Source organism: Osmerus eperlanus, chromosome 7 (assembly GCF_963692335.1).
Source record: "Osmerus eperlanus chromosome 7, fOsmEpe2.1, whole genome shotgun sequence".
NCBI classification, from domain to species: domain Eukaryota; kingdom Metazoa; phylum Chordata; class Actinopteri; order Osmeriformes; family Osmeridae; genus Osmerus; species Osmerus eperlanus.
This window is the reverse complement of record NC_085024.1, coordinates 2,188,969-2,207,622: the sequence shown is the minus strand read 5'-3', so window position 1 is coordinate 2,207,622 and position 18,654 is coordinate 2,188,969. Positions and strand designations below refer to the sequence as shown.

The 18,654-nt window shown below is 49.9% G+C and overlaps 2 protein-coding genes across 3 annotated transcripts in view; both read left to right on the top strand.

Annotated features, from left to right (window-relative positions):
* Positions 1-30: 30 nt before the first annotated feature.
* On the top strand, positions 31-2,976 carry snip1 (Smad nuclear interacting protein). Its single transcript, XM_062466475.1, has 4 exons — positions 31-346; positions 653-785; positions 977-1,548; positions 2,024-2,976. The coding sequence occupies exons 1-4, from the start codon at positions 177-179 to the stop codon at positions 2,277-2,279; spliced, it is 1,131 nt and encodes a 376-aa protein (XP_062322459.1). The 5' UTR covers positions 31-176; the 3' UTR covers positions 2,280-2,976.
* A 1,618-nt stretch (positions 2,977-4,594) lies between these two features.
* si:ch211-1i11.3 (mitogen-activated protein kinase kinase kinase 5) overlaps positions 4,595-18,654 on the top strand; it is a 32,470-nt gene continuing 18,410 nt past the window's right edge. For both annotated transcript variants that reach the window (XM_062466467.1, XM_062466466.1), the window contains exons 1-10: positions 4,595-5,047; positions 5,179-5,318; positions 5,711-5,898; positions 6,122-6,290; positions 8,096-8,202; positions 8,483-8,653; positions 9,306-9,418; positions 10,041-10,200; positions 10,773-10,923; positions 11,233-11,337. In XM_062466467.1, the coding sequence (XP_062322451.1) occupies positions 4,720-5,047; positions 5,179-5,318; positions 5,711-5,898; positions 6,122-6,290; positions 8,096-8,202; positions 8,483-8,653; positions 9,306-9,418; positions 10,041-10,200; positions 10,773-10,923; positions 11,233-11,337 (1,632 nt within the window). In that variant the 5' untranslated portion in view covers positions 4,595-4,719. The remainder of the gene's footprint in view (positions 5,048-5,178; positions 5,319-5,710; positions 5,899-6,121; positions 6,291-8,095; positions 8,203-8,482; positions 8,654-9,305; positions 9,419-10,040; positions 10,201-10,772; positions 10,924-11,232; positions 11,338-18,654) is intronic.

Here is an 18,654-nt window from a genome sequence, read left to right as displayed (position 1 = left end):
AGCGGAACTATAGTTATGGAGTTTATGCGACATTCTTTTCGCGAAGCGTACCGGAAGTGCAACACATCCATTGCACAACAACAGAACTTTCAACGCTTTTGAATTTCAGTTTTTTTTTCCATCTATATGTTTGTTTTGAGCTACATTTACTGAGTCAACAATATATACATTTCCTGATGGACAAGGAGAGACGGCATAGAAGGGTAGAATCCCCGGTGCGCGAGTCTAAAGTAAAAATCAAACAAGAAAAAGTCAGTCCTCCTAGGCCACACCGATCACGCCGCTCCAGGTCTGGATCCAACGACCGTAGCTCCAGTCCGCCGCCGCAGAGGAGACGAACTAGCAGGTATTCAACACTGTAGCCAGCTAATTGTATGTCTTAGCTAGCTACATATATAAACGTATTAGTCGTCAATTCAGGACCAAGTCTCTTTCTAAAGATAGCTAGGCTAGTAGAGCTAGCTAGATTCTTCCTGACTAGTAGCTAGCAATTACGCGTTAGCATAAGCGTTAGCTCCGGGAACCGGAACGTTATCTACCACATTCGTTGTGGTCTGCTGTAACAGGTACGTGAGTGTGGTGCCAATTTTGAATTAACAGCTGGACAATTTGGTTTTAATTGTAACGTTTATTATTGTTATCATCATGCTAGGTCACCGGCCAGGACAGGGGACCGCTCGCCAGGTTCAAGGGACAGGGCTTCGGGGAGACGAAACAGCAGATCACCCAGAAATAAGAGGAGTGGAAGCCCTCCCCGCGGAGGTGATAACGCCAAGATAAAGCGGGTAATTCTGACCTATTATATGCAGTTGGATACGACAGAATTTATTAATTAATTAATCAGCGTTAGTGTAGTACTCACACTGGTCATTCTACTAGCAATACAACGTTTTAAAAGTTAGCCTACTCCCCAGTGCTATGTCAGATTACAGTCGGAGTTAATCTATCCTTCTGGCTTCACGTTCCGTCTCCACAGGAACGAGAGGAGCACCGAGGCGCTGACGATCGCAGGAGACGCGAACGCAACGATCCTCCTCAGGAGCGGAGGAGCCGGTGGGAGACGGACTCCCGATCCCAGGAGAGGGAGAGGGAGCGGCCGAGGGAGCGGGGAGGAGAGAGACCCCGGGAGAGAGACGAGCAGGCATTCCAGCACCAGCAGGCAGATCGACAGCAACATGACGACAGACGCAGAGAGAACCGGCGCAGGTTTGAGGAGGGCGGGGAGGAGCAAGCCTTCGGTCAACCCCAGGAGAGGGAAGGCAGCGCCTCCCCTCCCGTGGACAAGGAAAAGCCCAACTTTGGACTGTCTGGGGCCCTGACGGAAGATACCAACACCTTCAGAGGGGTGGTGATCAAGTACAACGAGCCCCCAGAGGCTCGCATCCCCAAGCGCCGGTGGAGACTGTACCCCTTCAAGAACGACGAGCCTCTCCCAGTGATGTACATCCACAGGCAGAGTGCCTACCTGCTGGGCAGGCAGAGGAAGATTGCCGACATCCCCATCGACCACCCCTCCTGCTCTAAGCAGCACGCTGTCTTTCAGTACAGGTGAGAACAGTCCTCCTCTTTCCACTTGGTCCCTTCTAGAACCTCTCTGGGGGTTTGACACAAGATTAGACATTAGATTTTCAGGTTGATGGTGTTGCTTTCTGGGTAATGTAGTTCTAGTGTGTTGTGGTGAGGCAGTTTTCTTGGTACTTTAGTTCAGGTGCCTTGTTAATTGAATCGGTGCCTTGATTAATTAAGTTATTTTATGTTGTTGGTACAGTGCTTGCTTGATAATGTGTTGTAATGTTGCCTTCGGGGTAATGTAGTGTTGTTGTAATGTTGCCGTGTCTGTTGTGGTTCCAAGTGTTTTTATTTTTAGGTTGTATCTGGGTAATGTAGTTCTGCTGCCTTGTTTGAAGGTTGCCCTCTGGGTAACGATGTTCTGGTGCCTCGTTTTAAGGTTGCCTTTGGGGTCATGTAATTCTGCTGTGTTGTAGTGTTGCCTTCTTAGTAATGTAGTTCCCCACGTCCACAGGCTGGTGGAGTTCACACGCTCGGACGGCACCTCGGGCCGGAGGGTGAAGCCCTACATCATCGACCTGGGCTCTGGCAACGGCACCTACCTGAACAACCAGCGCATCGAGGCCCAGCGCTACTACGAGCTCAAGGAGAAGGACGTGCTGAAGTTCGGCTTCAGCAGCCGCGAGTACGTCATCCTGCACGAGACCTCGGACACGGCCGAGGTAGACGCCAAGCAGGAGGAGGAGGAGGACGACGGGCTGGACGAGTAACCCCGCCCACCAGGAGGCATTCTGGGTAGAGGAGGTCGTCCACCAGTAGCCTGCCTCCCAAACCAGGAGTGGATCAATGACCTGAATTGATGCTGTTTTTTGGGGTTAGGCACCGTTCAGGGTGAATGGGACTAACCAGAAGTTGTAAGGTCTGTTTGCATTGTATAGTGTACTGTTGTAAAACACACTGCATTTACCTGCCATTGGCCTGGAGGTCTGAAGGTAGAGACTCCTTATTCTCAGGTCGATAGACAAGGACAGTAGGATGGTCACATTTCTACAATCTCTGACAGTGCTCATGTAACGGCCAACTAAAGTGCTTCATGCCCATGGGAATTACTTTACAAAAATATCTATTTTTGGATTAGAACATTGGATACAAAGAATATTGCTGGAGACTAGCCTACTTATGTCCGGAACTTAACTGTAACTGCACAGGATGCACTGAATGTGAACTATGGATTCATTTGTGTGTTTGTGCATAATCTTTGCAACTTTCAAGAGTTATGTCACTGCCTTTGTTTTGTGCATTTGTGCTAGCTGTGCGGAGTGCCGTGTATAGTCCTCACGCGCAGTGTACCGCATTGCACAAGTATTCCAACCAAGATTCTTTTTTTTTCCAGCTTTTGTTTGTCTTCACATCCATATGCGTAGTTATGTTGATATGTTTTGTATTGTAAATAAAGTCAGAAAAATATATTTGTTGTTTCTTCTGTACTGCGTTTCCTGTGCCGATCTATTCAAGGTTTCGATGAGGTGATCGGAAGTTATACTTTTTTGTTTTGTGTTTTTTTTTATTTTTATAAGCAACCTTGTCAGACAGCAGGGCCCCGTTCGTCGTAAGGGTTGAAGCTAAGTTAATCAATTGTCCCTTTAGCCCGTTAACATTAGCGAGATGAGTGAGAATAGCAAATATCGGTTCGTCAACGGCTGATCCGCATCCAAATCATGTGGTTAATTTCAATCAGGCTAAACTTATCAGGGAAATTGCACGTGCACGTCCTACTTCAAAAGGCAGGAAAGGTCGATCACCAAAACCGTGATTTTCTAACGGTATGATGGCGGAAAATACGAAAGAGAGAGCGGTGATAGGCTATTCTCGCCATCCGAGCAAACTATTATAATGAGTCTCTATAAGACAATAAGCATATATTATCATGGCTAAGTCAAACACCGCCACCGCTGCCAGAGCAAGACAAGCAGCTTGGCAAAAAAAATGCCAATAAGCTAAATGCGAAAGTTTTGGGGAAATGTATAAGTGCCTCATTACCCCAATCAATCAGATCACATTTCTTTAAATGTGCCTGCTGGTATAGGCTTAATGGAAATTAATAATCGAATGAGATCTTGCTAGCGAAAATAATGATCTCAACTCTTTCAGAATAAGTAGGCTAGATAAAAACAAGGCCAAAGAGTATCTAATTGATACGAATTCATAGACACTTATGAGGATATATGTAGGCTACTGAGCTTATATCATGTACTATGTGTATATGCATGTAGGCCTATGTGTAAATCCCTCTTTGATTTCATTGACTGGGACATGGCCAGGGAATATGATGAATTGATTCATCAGCTGGTTAAGCGCCAAGTACACTTTTCTTACAGCAACGCATGCTGCGGCTTTGCCAATGTTTTCTGCATCGCCTATACTGTATAAAAATGTAGCCTATAAATCAAATCAAATTTATTTGTATAGCCCTTTTTACACGCAAGCATGTCACAGAGGGCTTCACATTACATTGTGTGTGTGCGTTACATATATTCACATACAGCAGCATAAGCTCATAATAAAGCATAAAGCTTGCTGCGGCGTGTGATATTTGCAATGTACGGCCCGAGAAGGTCTTGCAAATAAATGAGTCCTTGTCGGCTGAATCGATATCGCTCAAACAAGAACTCATCCGTGTGAAATAAAGGATCTTGGCAATCGCGAAGAACTCTATTGGTATGGAAAGCTTATCGAACTAAAATATAGCTCCTTGGTCAACTGGGTCTCTCAAAAAGGGAGCTGCCATGTTATTTTCCGGGGGTGTGGCAAGCTTATCCAGCTACACTTACGTTAGCCTGCTCTGGAGCAGGTTAGTGCTAATTGATATGTTACTATGGTGATTTATCGAAAGTTGCTTCCACGAACCAAAAAGAGGGGCGTTTTTTATCTTAGCCTTTTATCTTTATCTTATAATTAGCTCGCTAAACCGCTTAGCGAGCTACGACGAATACCCCCCAGATGTCGCAGAAGAGCAATAAAAACCAGCCCGAAGTTTGAGTTTCACTTTTAGGAAGGCTAGTGGAAATGGGAGGGGTTTGGGGAATGTCACCGGAGAGGAGAGAGTTGGCAAGGCACACCTGGGGAATTACAGGATCACTTCTCCTGTTACCACAGAAAAGGGTCAAGCACCATGAATGAACGCGTCTGACTGCTTGCAGAACCGACACCATGTATACAACCGAACGCCGGCGAATGAGCCTGCACGAGGTGAAGAGGAAGGATCCCATTTGGGTGTCAGGAACTCTATGGCAGGATCCACTGGCGTTAGACATAAGCAGCACCAACAAAAACCTGATTTCACCCCGGAGTCGCAATAGGGCTGTCGCCGTGGCGTACATAGTGACCGAAGATGCATCGGTGCCTCAAGCAGAAGAGAACTTGTCATTAAAATGTCTCAAGGAAGCTTGCGCGGACACACATGCGGTGTTTGAAACCATTCCGTTCGAGAGAATCTCGCTCGGAACGACGGATATTCTGGATAGCTTCTACAACGCAGGCAAGTGCAGGCATGTTGCCTTTTCAAAAGCGAGCAAAGCAAACTTCTTTTGGCGGTTTGAGAAAGTTTGTGTGAAAAACATTTGCGAGAGACGACATGCAAAGGTATGTGTTGGTATTTTCCCCCTGCAGATGTTGCTGTCGTAGAGATGAGTGACACCTTCTGCCAGCCGTCGCTGTTTTACCACCTGGGTGTGAGAGAGAGTTTCAGCATGACCAACAACATCATTTTGTACTTCTACAAGCAGGAGAGTGACCTGCAAGCCCTCAAGGTAGGCTACAGCTAGACCGATGCAGTCCCTGTGTTCTAGTCGCATAATAACAATCTGGTTTACAGATGAGCAGCTGTGGAAAAGGTCAATTATTCACAACGCACTGTTATTGAAAGCGGGCATTGCCATTTGTTAGATCAGCAAGCTATGTTACAATGACATTCGACACGGTAAGAATGATTCCCTGGGGTAGAGAGTCGGGGCTTCCCTATAGGTTCCAGTACGGTATATTATCTAATGTGTCGCAAACTGAAATCTGATAGGACACGGTCAGTCAAGTCAAAGTAGGCTATAGTCTAGTGCAGACGTTCCTAGCCAGCACGTTGATAAAGTTATTTTGTGAAATTTGCAAAATAACTTTCTATAAAGACCAAACCTCGGTCTCTCCCCAGGAACAGTGTGGAAGCTACACCTTCCTCCCGTACATCGTGACTCCCCAGGGCAAGGTGTTGGCCTGCGACCCGAGCCTAATGAAGGGCATTAACGACCTGATGCAGCCCAGCTTCATGCTGGAACCTCTGCTCACCCCGCTGGTGGAACGGCTAGTTCACCTGCTGGACAACGTGCACATTCACTCCAGGTCAGACCTACTAGACGACTGCACATTAAACATTACTGTTAGTTTTCTTCATTGGAGGCATTAACAGACAAAATACCATGTTCAGAAGTATTCAGACTAATTATTATTGAGCCTTATCCAAACATTTTGGGGGGTGCCACAAGGGGGTCCAAGCTTGTTGTCACAGGGGCACTGCCCCCCCCCAGAACCGCCCCTGATCCTGACTGAAGTCCTCTCCTCACAGCGAGTATTTCCACGAGTCCATCCGCCGTGAGATCCGGACGGCCCGTGAGCGTTTCAGCGGGCAGGACCTGAGTCAGGAGCTGGGCCGCATCCAGGCCCGCCTGGACACAGTGGAGCTGCTCAGCCCAGACATCGTCATGAACCTGCTGCTGTCCTACAGGGACATACAGGTTAGGCCCTACAGACCTACACGTAGGCCCTACAGACCTACACGTAGGCCCTACAGACCTACACGTAGGCCCTACTGACATACAGGTAGGCCCTACTGACCTACAGGTAGGCCCTACAGACCTACATTTAGGCCTTACTGACCTACAGACATGCAGGTAGGGCCCTACTGACCTACAGACATGCAGGTAGGGCCCTACTGATCTACAGACATACAGGTAGGCCCTACTGACCTATAGGTAGACTCTACTGACCTATGGACATGCAGGTAGGACCTACTGACTTACAGACATGCAGGTAGGCCGTACTGACCTACAGACATGCAGGTAGGCCCTACTGACCTACAGACATGCAGGTAAATGAAGGGCCCTATTGACCTACAGACATGCAGGTAGGGCCCTACTGATCTACAGACATACAGGTAGGCCCTACTGACCTACGGACATGCAGGTAGGGCCCTATTGACCTACAGACATACAGGTAGATAAAGGGCCTACTGATCTACAGACATGCAGGTAGGCCCTATTGACCTATGGACATGCAGGTAGATGAAGGGGCCCTACTGACCTACAGACATGCAGGTAGGGCCCTACTGACCTACAGACATGCAGGTAGGCCCTACTAACCTACAGACATACAGGTAAATGAAGGGCCCTACAGACATGCAGGTAGGCCCTACTGACCTACTGACATACAGGTAAATGATGGGCTCTACTGACCTACAGACATGCAGGCAGGCCCTACTGACCTACAGACATGCAGGTAGATGAAGGGCCCTACAGACATGCAGGTAGATGAAGGGCCCTACAGACATGCAGGTAGATGAAGGGCCCTACAGACATGCAGGTAGATGAATGACCCTACAGACATGCAGGTAAATGAAGGGACCTACAGACATGCAGGTAGATGAAGGGCCCTACAGACATGCAGGTAGATGAAGGGCCCTACAGACATGCAGGTAGATGAAGGGCCCTACAGACATGCAGGTAGATGAAGGGCCCTACAGACATGCAGGTAGATGAAGGGCCCTACAGACATGCAGGTAGATGAATGACCCTACAGACATGCAGGTAAATGAAGGGACCTACAGACATGCAGGTAAATGAATGACCCTACAGACATGCAGGTAGATGAATGACCCTACAGACATGCAGGTAAATGAAGGGCAAAGTCTTGGTGACTGGTGGTGACTGTGTTTTGCATGGGCTTCCTGGTCTGGTGTTGAGGCTTTTCTGTCTGTCTGTCTGTCTGTCTGTCTGTCTGTCTGTCTGTCTGTCTGTCTGTCTGTGTGTGTGTGTGTGTGTGTGTGTGTGTGTGTGTGTGTGTGTGTGTGTGTGTGTGTGTGTGTGTGTGTGTGTGTGTGTGTGTGTGTGTGTGTGTGTGTGTGTGTGTGTGTGTGTGTGTGTGTGTGTGTGTGTGTGTGTGTGTGTGTGTGTGTGTGTGTGTGTGTGTGTGTGTGTGTGTGTGTGTGTGTGTGTGTGTGTGTGTGTGTGTGTGTGTGTGTGTGTGTGTGAGATGATTAACACGATGATGCCTGCTCTTGACCTTTGCTGAAGAATGAATGACCACAGTCTGTCAACACTAAAGGAAATGAACAGCTAAGATAACTATATTAAACAAACACTACATCGGTAAACCAATATGTCTCTATTCTTCTCTGCAATGGAAACAAGATCTTTTAAAAATCTTTACTACAAACCGTTATCTGCAGCAGTAGTAGTGAGTATTCTTCACATGGAGTACACTATGTGATGAGGATTAAAGCTGTGAATAATGTACTGTGATGCAGACTGGCTTGTCTCTGCAGGACTACGATGCTATAATCAAGCTGGTGGAGACCTTGACTGACCTACCCATGTGCCTGGTCACAGCCCAACAGAACATCAAATTCCATTACATATTTGCACTAAACAGGTACTTGTCTTGTAGCACCTGTTTGAGTAGTTACACCCTTATTTACCCTGATGTTCGGATAAGGCTATCAGCTGAAACTAAGTACCCTTGTCAGGGGAAAGAGAGAATTTCTCTGTACAGTTCAGTACACTGTCTGTGGAACACTGTTCCTGGTCCACAGCTAGGAGATTGTTGTTCTAACCTCCTCTCCTCTTCTCCCCGCTCCTCTCCTCTTCTCCCCCTACACGCCCCTCCCCCTCCTCTCCTCTCCCCCTACCCTCCTCGTGTTTGTGATGACCAGGAGGAATCGTCCAGGAGATCGTGCCCTGGCCTTGTCTGTGATCCTGCCCCTCGTGGAGACTGAGGGGAAGGTGGCGTCGGACGTGTACTGTCTGTGTGGCCGCATCTACAAGGACATGTTCCTGAGCTCCGGGTTCAGAGAGCAGAGCAGCAGAGACCAGGCCAGCTACTGGTGAGACCCAAGCACCACCCCCTCTCTCTGGGCCTCCCTACCCCAGCACCACCCCCTCTCTCTGGGCCTCCCTACTCCAGCACCACACCCTCTCTCTGGGCCTCCCTACTCCAGCACCACACCCTCTCTCTGGGCCTCCCTACCCCAGCACCACCCCCTCTCTCTGGGCCTCCCTACCCCAGCACCACCCCCTCTCTCTGGGCCTCCCTACCCCAGCACCATCCCCTCTCTCTGGGCCTACCTACCCCAGCACCATCCCCTCTCTCTGGGCCTCCCTACCCCAGCACCACCCCCTCTCTCTGGGCCTCCCTACCCCAGCACCACCCCCTCTCTCTGGGCCTCCCTACCCCAGCACCATCCCCTCTCTCTGGGCCTCCCTACCCCAGCACCATCCCCTCTCTCTGGGCCTCCCTAACCCCAGCACCACCCCCTCTCTCTCCTGACCTCCCTAACTATCTCTGTTCCTGTTACACGCGTACATGTTTATATTGTATTCATTCAGCAGAAGCATTTAACCAAAGGCACGTACAACTATCTTTCACGTCATAACATTTCAAATCAGCTGGAGATCAGCTGCCGGCGTTCAGGGGGTTTCTGAGGTGCGTTCCCTCCTCTAACATGCTAACGTGGTCCAACACGTCTGCGGTTGCAGGTACGGCAAGGCGTTTGAGACCGAGCCCAGCCTCCACTCTGGAATCAACAACGTGGTCCTGCTCATGGCTGCAGGGCATGAATTTGACACCTCAATTGAGCTGCGGAAAATAGGTGTGTTGAGTTACAGTACCTCCTGTGTTTATCCCTGTCTGTGCTCATGTCGACAGGACTGCGGGGGGCTAGGGTTAGTACTAGGGTTAAATACTAAAGAACTAAAGGAAGGATTTTATTAATCTCTTCTTGTCAACCTACTAGTTGAGCAAGCCACTTAGCTACTTGTACCATTCGTACACACTGGTGTACATGGATACATCAGTGGTTTAGCCTTGTCTGTGTTTCCAAGGTCATGATGATTTAATGCCCTAAAACCATAAGATCACTTACTACACCAGACAACACTTTATAATTCCTCTACTGCTTAATGCATTAGTTAGTAGTGAAAAGTTAATCCTTTATAAAACATTACTCCTACATTATTAAAAAATCTATAAATAGTCAAGCTCATTAATTTGTAAATGGCAAAATAAACCTTGCATGCGTGTCTCTGCCTGTGTGTATGTGTGTGTGTTTTCTGTGTGTTCGTGTGTGTGTGTGTGTTTGTCTTCCTGCCTGTGTGGGTGTGTGTGTTTGTCTGCCTGTGTGGGTGTGTGTGTGTTTGTCTTCCTGCCTGTGTGTATGTGTGTGTGTGTTTGTCTGCCTGTGTGTGTGTCTTCCTGCTTGTGTGTGTGTCCAGGTGTGACTCTGAGTACCCTGCTGGGGAGGAAGGGCTCCGTGGAGAAGATGCAGGACTACTGGGATGTGGGCTTCTACCTGGGGGCCAGTATCCTGGCCAACGAGCCCTGCAAGGTCATCCAGGCCTCAGAGAAAATCTACCGCCTCAAGGCCCCAATGTGGTGAGGCTTCCCCTCCACCACCTCCTCCTCCCCTCCACCCACCACCTCCACCCACCGACCACCTCCCCTCCACCCACCTCCTCCTCCCACCACCTCCTCCTCGCCTCCCCTCCACCCACCACCTCCTCCCACCACCTCCACCCCTACCACCTCCTCCCCTCCCTCCTCCCTACACCCCACCACCTCCACCCACCACCGCCTCCTCGCCTCCTCTCCACCGACCACCTCCTCCCACCACCTCCCCTCCACCACCTCCTCCCCTCACCTCCCCTCCAACCACCACCTCCTCCTCGCCTACCCTCCACCGATCACTTCCTCCTCACCTCACCTCCCCTCCACCACCTCCTCCTCCCCTCCACCCACCACCTCCACCCACCGACCACCTCCTCCTCGCCTCCCCTCCACTGACCACCTCCACCCCTTCCTCCCCCCCCTCCCTCCCCCTGCTGAACCCCCATCTACGCCCCACAGAGAGCTCTGTATGAAGGCCTCCACCCCTCCAGAGCCTCTCTGGGACACAGCAGTCCTGTGTGTCCCGGGCAGTAGGCGCTCACATGCTGTCCTGTCTGCAGGTACGTGGGCTCCATCATGGAGACCTATGTGTTGTACCGTCAGTTCTCCAAGCCCCCGGAGGTGCGCTCTCCTCACCAGGACACTATGGACTTCTGGATGGAGCTGCTGCTGCAGGCCTGCAAGCCCTCCGAGTCCACCGGACGCTGCCCTGTAAGACTACAACTCCCATATCCTACTGGTCTCTAATGGACGGGGCTAGAGAGCACAGCAGAATATGATGGTTGTTGTCGAGAGCTAGCTACCTGGATGCTCTGTAATTTAGTCAGCTAGCCCTGTTGGAACTGAATGCTGGGTAATGTTGTCACTTATATCCGGTGTAAGTGAATGCTGGGTAATGTAGTTTATTATTTCCAGTGTAAGAGAATGCTGGGTAATGTAGTCAGCTGTGTGCTGTGTTACTGAATGCTGGGTAATGTAGTCCGTTGTCTCCAGTGTAAATGTGTTGTGTTGCTGTTTGAGGTGCTGGTCATGGAGCCCAGCAAGCTGCTGCAGCCCAGCATCGTGTGTGTGAGCGAGGAGGACGACAGCTGCACCGTGCAGCTCAAACACGTCACCCCCCCCAAGGTAACCTGAGGTGCCCACCTCCTTACACACCTCACCCACCTCCTTACACACCTCCCACCCCCTCACCCACCTCCTTACACACCTCCCACCCCCTCACCCACCTCCTTACACACCTCACCCACCTCCTTACACACCTCCCACCCCCTCACCCACCTCCTTACACACCTCCCACCCCCTCACCCACCTCCTTACACACCTCACCAAACCTCCTTACACACCTCACCCACCTCCTTACACACCTCCCACCCCCTCACCCACCTCCTTACACACCTCCCACCCCCTCACCCACCTCCTTACACACCTCACCCACCTCCTTACACACCTCCCACCCCCTCACCCACCTCCTTACACACCTCCCACCCCCTCACCCACCTCCTTACACACCTCACCCACCTCCTTACACACCTCACCCACCTCCTTACACACCTCCCACCCCCTCACCCACCTCCTTACACACCTCACCCACCTCCTTACACACCTCTCACCCCCTCACCCACCTCCTTACACACCTCCCACCCCCTCACCCACCTCCTTACACACCTCACCCACCTCCTTACACACCTCACCCACCTCCTTACACACCTCCCACCTCCTCACCCACCTCCTTACACACCTCTCACCCACCTCCTTACACACCTCACCCACCTCCTTACACACCTCCCACCTCCTTACACACCTCACCCACCTCCTTACACACCTCCCACCCCCTCACCCACCTCCTTACACACCTCACCCACCTCCTTACACACCTCCCACCCCCTCACCCACTTCCTTACACACCTCACCCACCTCCTTACACACCTCACCCACCTCCTTACACACCTCCCACCCCCTCACCCACCTCCTTACACACCTCACCCACCTCCTTACACACCTCACCCACCTCCTTACACACCTCCCACCCCCTCACCCACCTCCTTACACACCTCCCACCCCCTCACCCACCTCCTTACACACCTCACCCACCTCCTTACACACCACCCACCTCCTTACACACCTCACCCACCTCCTTACACACCTCCCACCCCCTCACCCACCTCCTTACACACCTCCCACCCCCTCACCCACCTCCTTACACACCTCACCCACCTCCTTACACACCTCCCACCCCCTCACCCACCTCCTTACCCACCTCCTTACCCACCTCCTTACACACCTCCCACCCCTCACCCACCTCCTTACACACCTCACCCACCTCCTTACACACCTCACCCACCTCCTTACCCACCTCCCACCTCCTTACACACCTCACCCACCTCCCACCCCCTCACCCACCTCCTTACCCACCTCCCACCTCCTTACACACCTCACCCATCTCCCACCCCCTCACCCACCTCTTTACACACCTCACCCACCTCCCACCCCCTTACCCACCTCCTTACACACCTCACCCACCTCCCACCCCCTCACCCACCTCTTTACACACCTCATCCACCTCCCACCTCCTTACACACCTCACACACCTCCCACCCTTCACACACCTCCTTACACACCTCCCACCCCTCACCCACCTCATTACACACCTCACACACCTCCTTACACACCTCACCCACCTCCTCCCACCTCACCCACCTCCTTACACACCTCACCCACCTCCCACCTCCTTACACACCTCACCCACCTCCCACCCTTCACACACCTCCTTACACACCTCACCCACCTCCTTACACACCTCACCCACCTCCCACCCCATCACCCACCTCCTTACACACCTCACCCACCTCCCACCCCCTCACACACCTCCTTACACACCTCACCCACCTCCTTACACACCTCACCCACCTCCCACCACCTCACCCACCTCCTTACACACCTCACCCACCTCCCACCTCCTTACACCCCCTCACCCACCTCCTTACACACCTCACCCACCTCCTTACCCACCTCCTTACACACCTCACCCACCTCCTTACACACCTCACCCACCTCCTTACACACCTCCCACCCCCTCACCCACCTCCTTACACACCTCACCCACCTCCCACCCCCTCACCCACCTCCTTACACACCTCACCCACCTCCCACCCCCTCACACACCTCTTTACACACCTCACCCACCTCCTTACACACCTCCCACCCCTCACCCACCTCCTTACACACCTCACCCACCTCCTTACACACCTCTCACCCACCTCCTTACACACCTCCAACCCCCTCACCCACCTCCTTACACACCTCACCCACCTCCTTACACACCTCACCCACCTCCTTACACACCTCCCACCCCCTCACCCACCTCCTTACACACCTCACCCACCTCCTTACACACCTCCCACCCCCTCACCCACCTCCTTACACACCTCACCCACCTCCTTACACACCTCCCACCCCCTCACCCACTTCCTTACACACCTCACCCACCTCCTTACACACCTCCCACCCCCTCACCCACCTCCTTACACACCTCACCCACCTCCTTACACACCTCACCCACCTCCTTACACACCTCCCACCCCCTCACCCACCTCCTTACACACCTCCCACCCCCTCACCCACCTCCTTACACACCTCACCCACCTCCTTACACACCACCCACCTCCTTACACACCTCACCCACCTCCTTACACACCTCCCACCCCCTCACCCACCTCCTTACACACCTCCCACCCCCTCACCCACCTCCTTACACACCTCACCCACCTCCTTACACACCTCCCACCCCCTCACCCACCTCCTTACCCACCTCCTTACCCACCTCCTTACACACCTCCCACCCCTCACCCACCTCCTTACACACCTCACCCACCTCCTTACACACCTCACCCACCTCCTTACCCACCTCCCACCTCCTTACACACCTCACCCACCTCCCACCCCCTCACCCACCTCCTTACCCACCTCCCACCTCCTTACACACCTCACCCATCTCCCACCCCCTCACCCACCTCTTTACACACCTCACCCACCTCCCACCCCCTTACCCACCTCCTTACACACCTCACCCACCTCCCACCCCCTCACCCACCTCTTTACACACCTCATCCACCTCCCACCTCCTTACACACCTCACACACCTCCCACCCTTCACACACCTCCTTACACACCTCCCACCCCTCACCCACCTCATTACACACCTCACACACCTCCTTACACACCTCACCCACCTCCTCCCACCTCACCCACCTCCTTACACACCTCACCCACCTCCCACCTCCTTACACACCTCACCCACCTCCCACCCCTCACACACCTCCTTACACACCTCACCCACCTCCTTACACACCTCACCCACCTCCCACCCCATCACCCACCTCCTTACACACCTCACCCACCTCCCACCCCCTCACACACCTCCTTACACACCTCACCCACCTCCTTACACACCTCACCCACCTCCCACCACCTCACCCACCTCCTTACACACCTCACCCACCTCCCACCTCCTTACACCCCCTCACCCACCTCCTTACACACCTCACCCACCTCCTTACCCACCTCCTTACACACCTCACCCACCTCCTTACACACCTCACCCACCTCCTTACACACCTCCCACCCCCTCACCCACCTCCTTACACACCTCACCCACCTCCCACCCCCTCACCCACCTCCTTACACACCTCACCCACCTCCCACCCCCTCACACACCTCTTTACACACCTCACCCACCTCCTTACACACCTCCCACCCCTCACCCACCTCCTTACACACCTCACCCACCTCCTTACACACCTCACCCACCCCCTCACCCACCTCCTTACACACCTCACCCACCTCCTTACACACCTCACCCACCTCCTTACCCACCTCCCACCTCCTTACACACCTCACCCACCTCCCACCCCCCCATAATTGAAGCAGCTAGACTTTCGCTGCTCAACGCCATTCCCGGAGCGGTGGGATCATGCGATGAAACTGATAAACCCGCAGTTCACTGTTCTAGGCCTACATTAGTTAACAGGCGCATAAATAGAGCTATAATCAAGCAACGTAAATGGAATATCTTTAAAACTGTCAATGACTCTAAACTTATTTGGGATGCTAGGAGCAAACCCAAAGGACTCTTAGGTGGTCATATAAACATTAGAAGTATTATCTCTGAATGTGAACAAGTTCAGCATCTTTTACACAACTCAAATATCGATTATCTAGCGATGTCGGAATCATGGTTACATGAAAATTCATCCAATGCAGCCATAACTGTGCCTGGTTTCAGCATTTTTAGAAATGATCGAAAACATGGTAAAGGTGGTGGTGTTTTGTGTTATGTTAAGGAATCAATTAGCTGCAATGAAATATTATTCACAAACTGTGAGAGTGTCAAGGTCTTAATATGGTTCTATCTCCGGAAATGTCTTTCATCCTAATTGTATTATACCGGCCCCCCTCAGCAACTGTTAGTTTTTATGATAAATTCAGAGACCTATTACAACAATGTGACTCTAACAAAGAGATAATAATCTGTGGTGACATCAATACCAACTGGGTAGATAAATCCTCAAGAAAATGTCTTAAACAGGTTACTGACAGCTTTAATCTAACTCAACTGGTTGATGGACCAACCCGTATTACTAATACTTCCTCCACCCAGATAGATTTAATTTTTAGCAACAGACCAGACAGAATAACAAAATCGTATAATCTTATCACTGGACTGTCTGATCACAATTTGATCCTAATGTCGAGAAAAGTGAATGGTGTAAAGCGTTCCATTAATGGTCCGACTCAAACTTGCATGAGGATACCAAAGAACAAAAAGGAAGATTTCAAGAATGCTATCCAGAAGATTAGTTGGGATGAGATACTTGTTTCAAATGATGTGAGCTTTACTAGCCAATGCTTTACTGAAAATATACACAAGACAATCAAAGATTTCTCAATGGAGTCAAGAAGGAAACATAAAAGGAGTTCTCTGCCATGGATAAATGAAAATGTTATTCACTTGATGAGAAAAAGGGATCGAGCCCTTAAAACATCCCTGAAGTCCAAACGGATAACTGATAGGCACATTTTTACAGCATTAAGAAACAAGGTGACAAGAGAACTTAGAAAAGCCAAGGAAAATTATTTCCTTGAAATAATCGTAAATTCTAAAGGAGACTCTAAACAAATATGGCAACAAATAAAGAAATTAATTGGACAAAACAATGTTAGAAAGCAGATAGAACTCAGGATCAATGACAGTCTTTCACATGATCCCCCCCATGGTGGCTGAAATGCTAAATGAGTATTTTGTGGATTCTGTGGCTGCTGTTGCCAACAGTTTCCCTTCACACCAGCAGTATGGTGGCATTTCTCATAATCCAACTGTGCTACTTATTTAACCTTGAAAGGGTATCTGAAGAACAAGTAGAGAACATCATCAAATCATTTAAACCCAAAGAGTCAAAGGACATCTTTGAAATGGACTCTGCCATGGTTAAAGACCTTTGCGTGTTGTTAAAAAAGCCTACTACCCATATTGCTAACCTGTCATTCTCTCAAGAACATGGGTGTTTTCCGGATCACTGGAAACCTGCAGTTGTAGTTCCTATCTTTAAAAATGGTGATCCTCACTCAGCAGCCAATTACAGACCTATTAGCATACTTCCCATAATGTCCAAAGTTTTAGAAAAATTAGCAGTCGAGCAACTCATTTATCATCTTAACTCTAATCAGCTTTTACACCCTATGCAGCATGGTTTTAGACCAAATCACTCCACCGAGACTGCAACGGTCTATTTTATTGAAAGGGTCAAGTCCCTTATGGATAGAGGAGGAGTTGTGGGTGCAGTATTTCTGGATCTTCGGAAAGCGTTTGACACGGTCAACCACAACATACTTCAGTCTAAGTTTGATCAGTTTAACTTTTCTTCTTCTACATCCAGCTGGTTCAAATCATATTTATCAACTCGAACTCAGTGTGTTAAAATAAACAATGTATTATACGACTTCCAAAATCTGTCTACAGGTGTTCCCCAAGGTTCAATCCTGGGTCCACTTCTTTTCAGTCTTTATATTAACGATTTACCATCAGTTTGCCAAGACTGTGAGGTTCTGATGTACGCAGACGACACTGTGATCTTTGGGTGGGGTAAGAATAATGTAGAGGTCGCTGCTAGGCTTACAAAGGTCATGGTTAATGTGTCTGACTGGTTAAACAAATGTTGTCTTCAGCTCAAATTCCAAAACCGTTGCTATGTTTTTTTCTAAAACCAACAAGTCTCACACTGAACCCGATGTGTTTATTTCTGATCAAAGAATCAAGATTGTGAAGGATTACAAATATCTTGGTATCTTGATTGATAATCAACTTACTTTTAAAAAACGTGTTACAAAAATATGCAAACATTTAAAATTCACCTTAGCCAACTTTAGGCATCTTAGAAATCACATGTCCACCAAGGCTGCTAAAATGTACATGTTCTCGTTGTTTTTATCTCATATTAACTACTGCTTACCCACCTGGTCTACTGCCAACTCCACTACCCTTAAACCAGTAATGTCTCTTTACAAACAGGCTCTCAAAGTACTTGACAAAAAACCTAAATCACACCATCACTGTTCAGTCCTCCATAAATACAGACTTTTAAGTTGGGACAACATGATCACATTCAAGAACTGCTGTTTAATGTTCAAAATCCGGTTTAACCTGGCCCCCCCACCACTATGCAGCCTAGTCAAGTTTAGAACACCAGCAACCAGTGCTACTCGAGGGGCAGCAAGAGGAGACTGTGTTATTCCTTTAAAAAAAAGTGTATTTGGACAGTCGGTTTTCTCAATTAGGTCAGCCCGGGAATGGAACCATCTCCCTCAAAACATTAGAGAATCAACCTCATCCAACTGTTTTAAAAGTAATCTCAAAACATGGTTGATAAATAACCAAAAATGTGATTACTAGTGGGTAAGCAGTAGAACTTGTATATTGGGATTGTATTTTATTTTATTATTTCTTTTTTTTATTTTTTTTATTTTTGTATTTACTGTCAATGTTATGTTTGATATACGTTAATGCCTTTTTTTTTTAGGTTGTATAGCCTTTTTCCCTCTGGCAGAGGGACTGCCAATGGAAATTAGCCTTTTGGCTATAATTGGGTGCATTTACATTTTAATGTTTATGAATGTACACTGTCCCTCTTGATCAAATAAACAAAATTGAAATTGAACCCACCTCCCACCCCCTCACCCACCTCTTTACACACCTCACCCACCTCCCACCCCCTCACCCACCTCCTTACACACCTCACCCACCTCCCACCCCCTCACCCACCTCCTTACACACCTCACACACCTCCCACCCCTCACACACCTCCTTACACACCTCCCACCCCTCACCCACCTCCTTACACACCTCACACACCTCCTTACACACCTCACCCACCTCCTTACACACCTCAC

Bases quoted from the DNA above. Each gene is read 5' to 3' on its own strand.
- snip1 (XM_062466475.1), top strand. From the start codon at position 177: ATGGACAAGGAGAGACGGCATAGAAGGGTAGAATCCCCGGTGCGCGAG. The intron at 347-652 runs GTATTCAACACT...TCATCATGCTAG, and splicing joins CAGAGGAGACGAACTAGCAG to GTCACCGGCCAGGACAGGGG. The intron at 1,549-2,023 runs GTGAGAACAGTC...CCACGTCCACAG, and splicing joins CACGCTGTCTTTCAGTACAG to GCTGGTGGAGTTCACACGCT.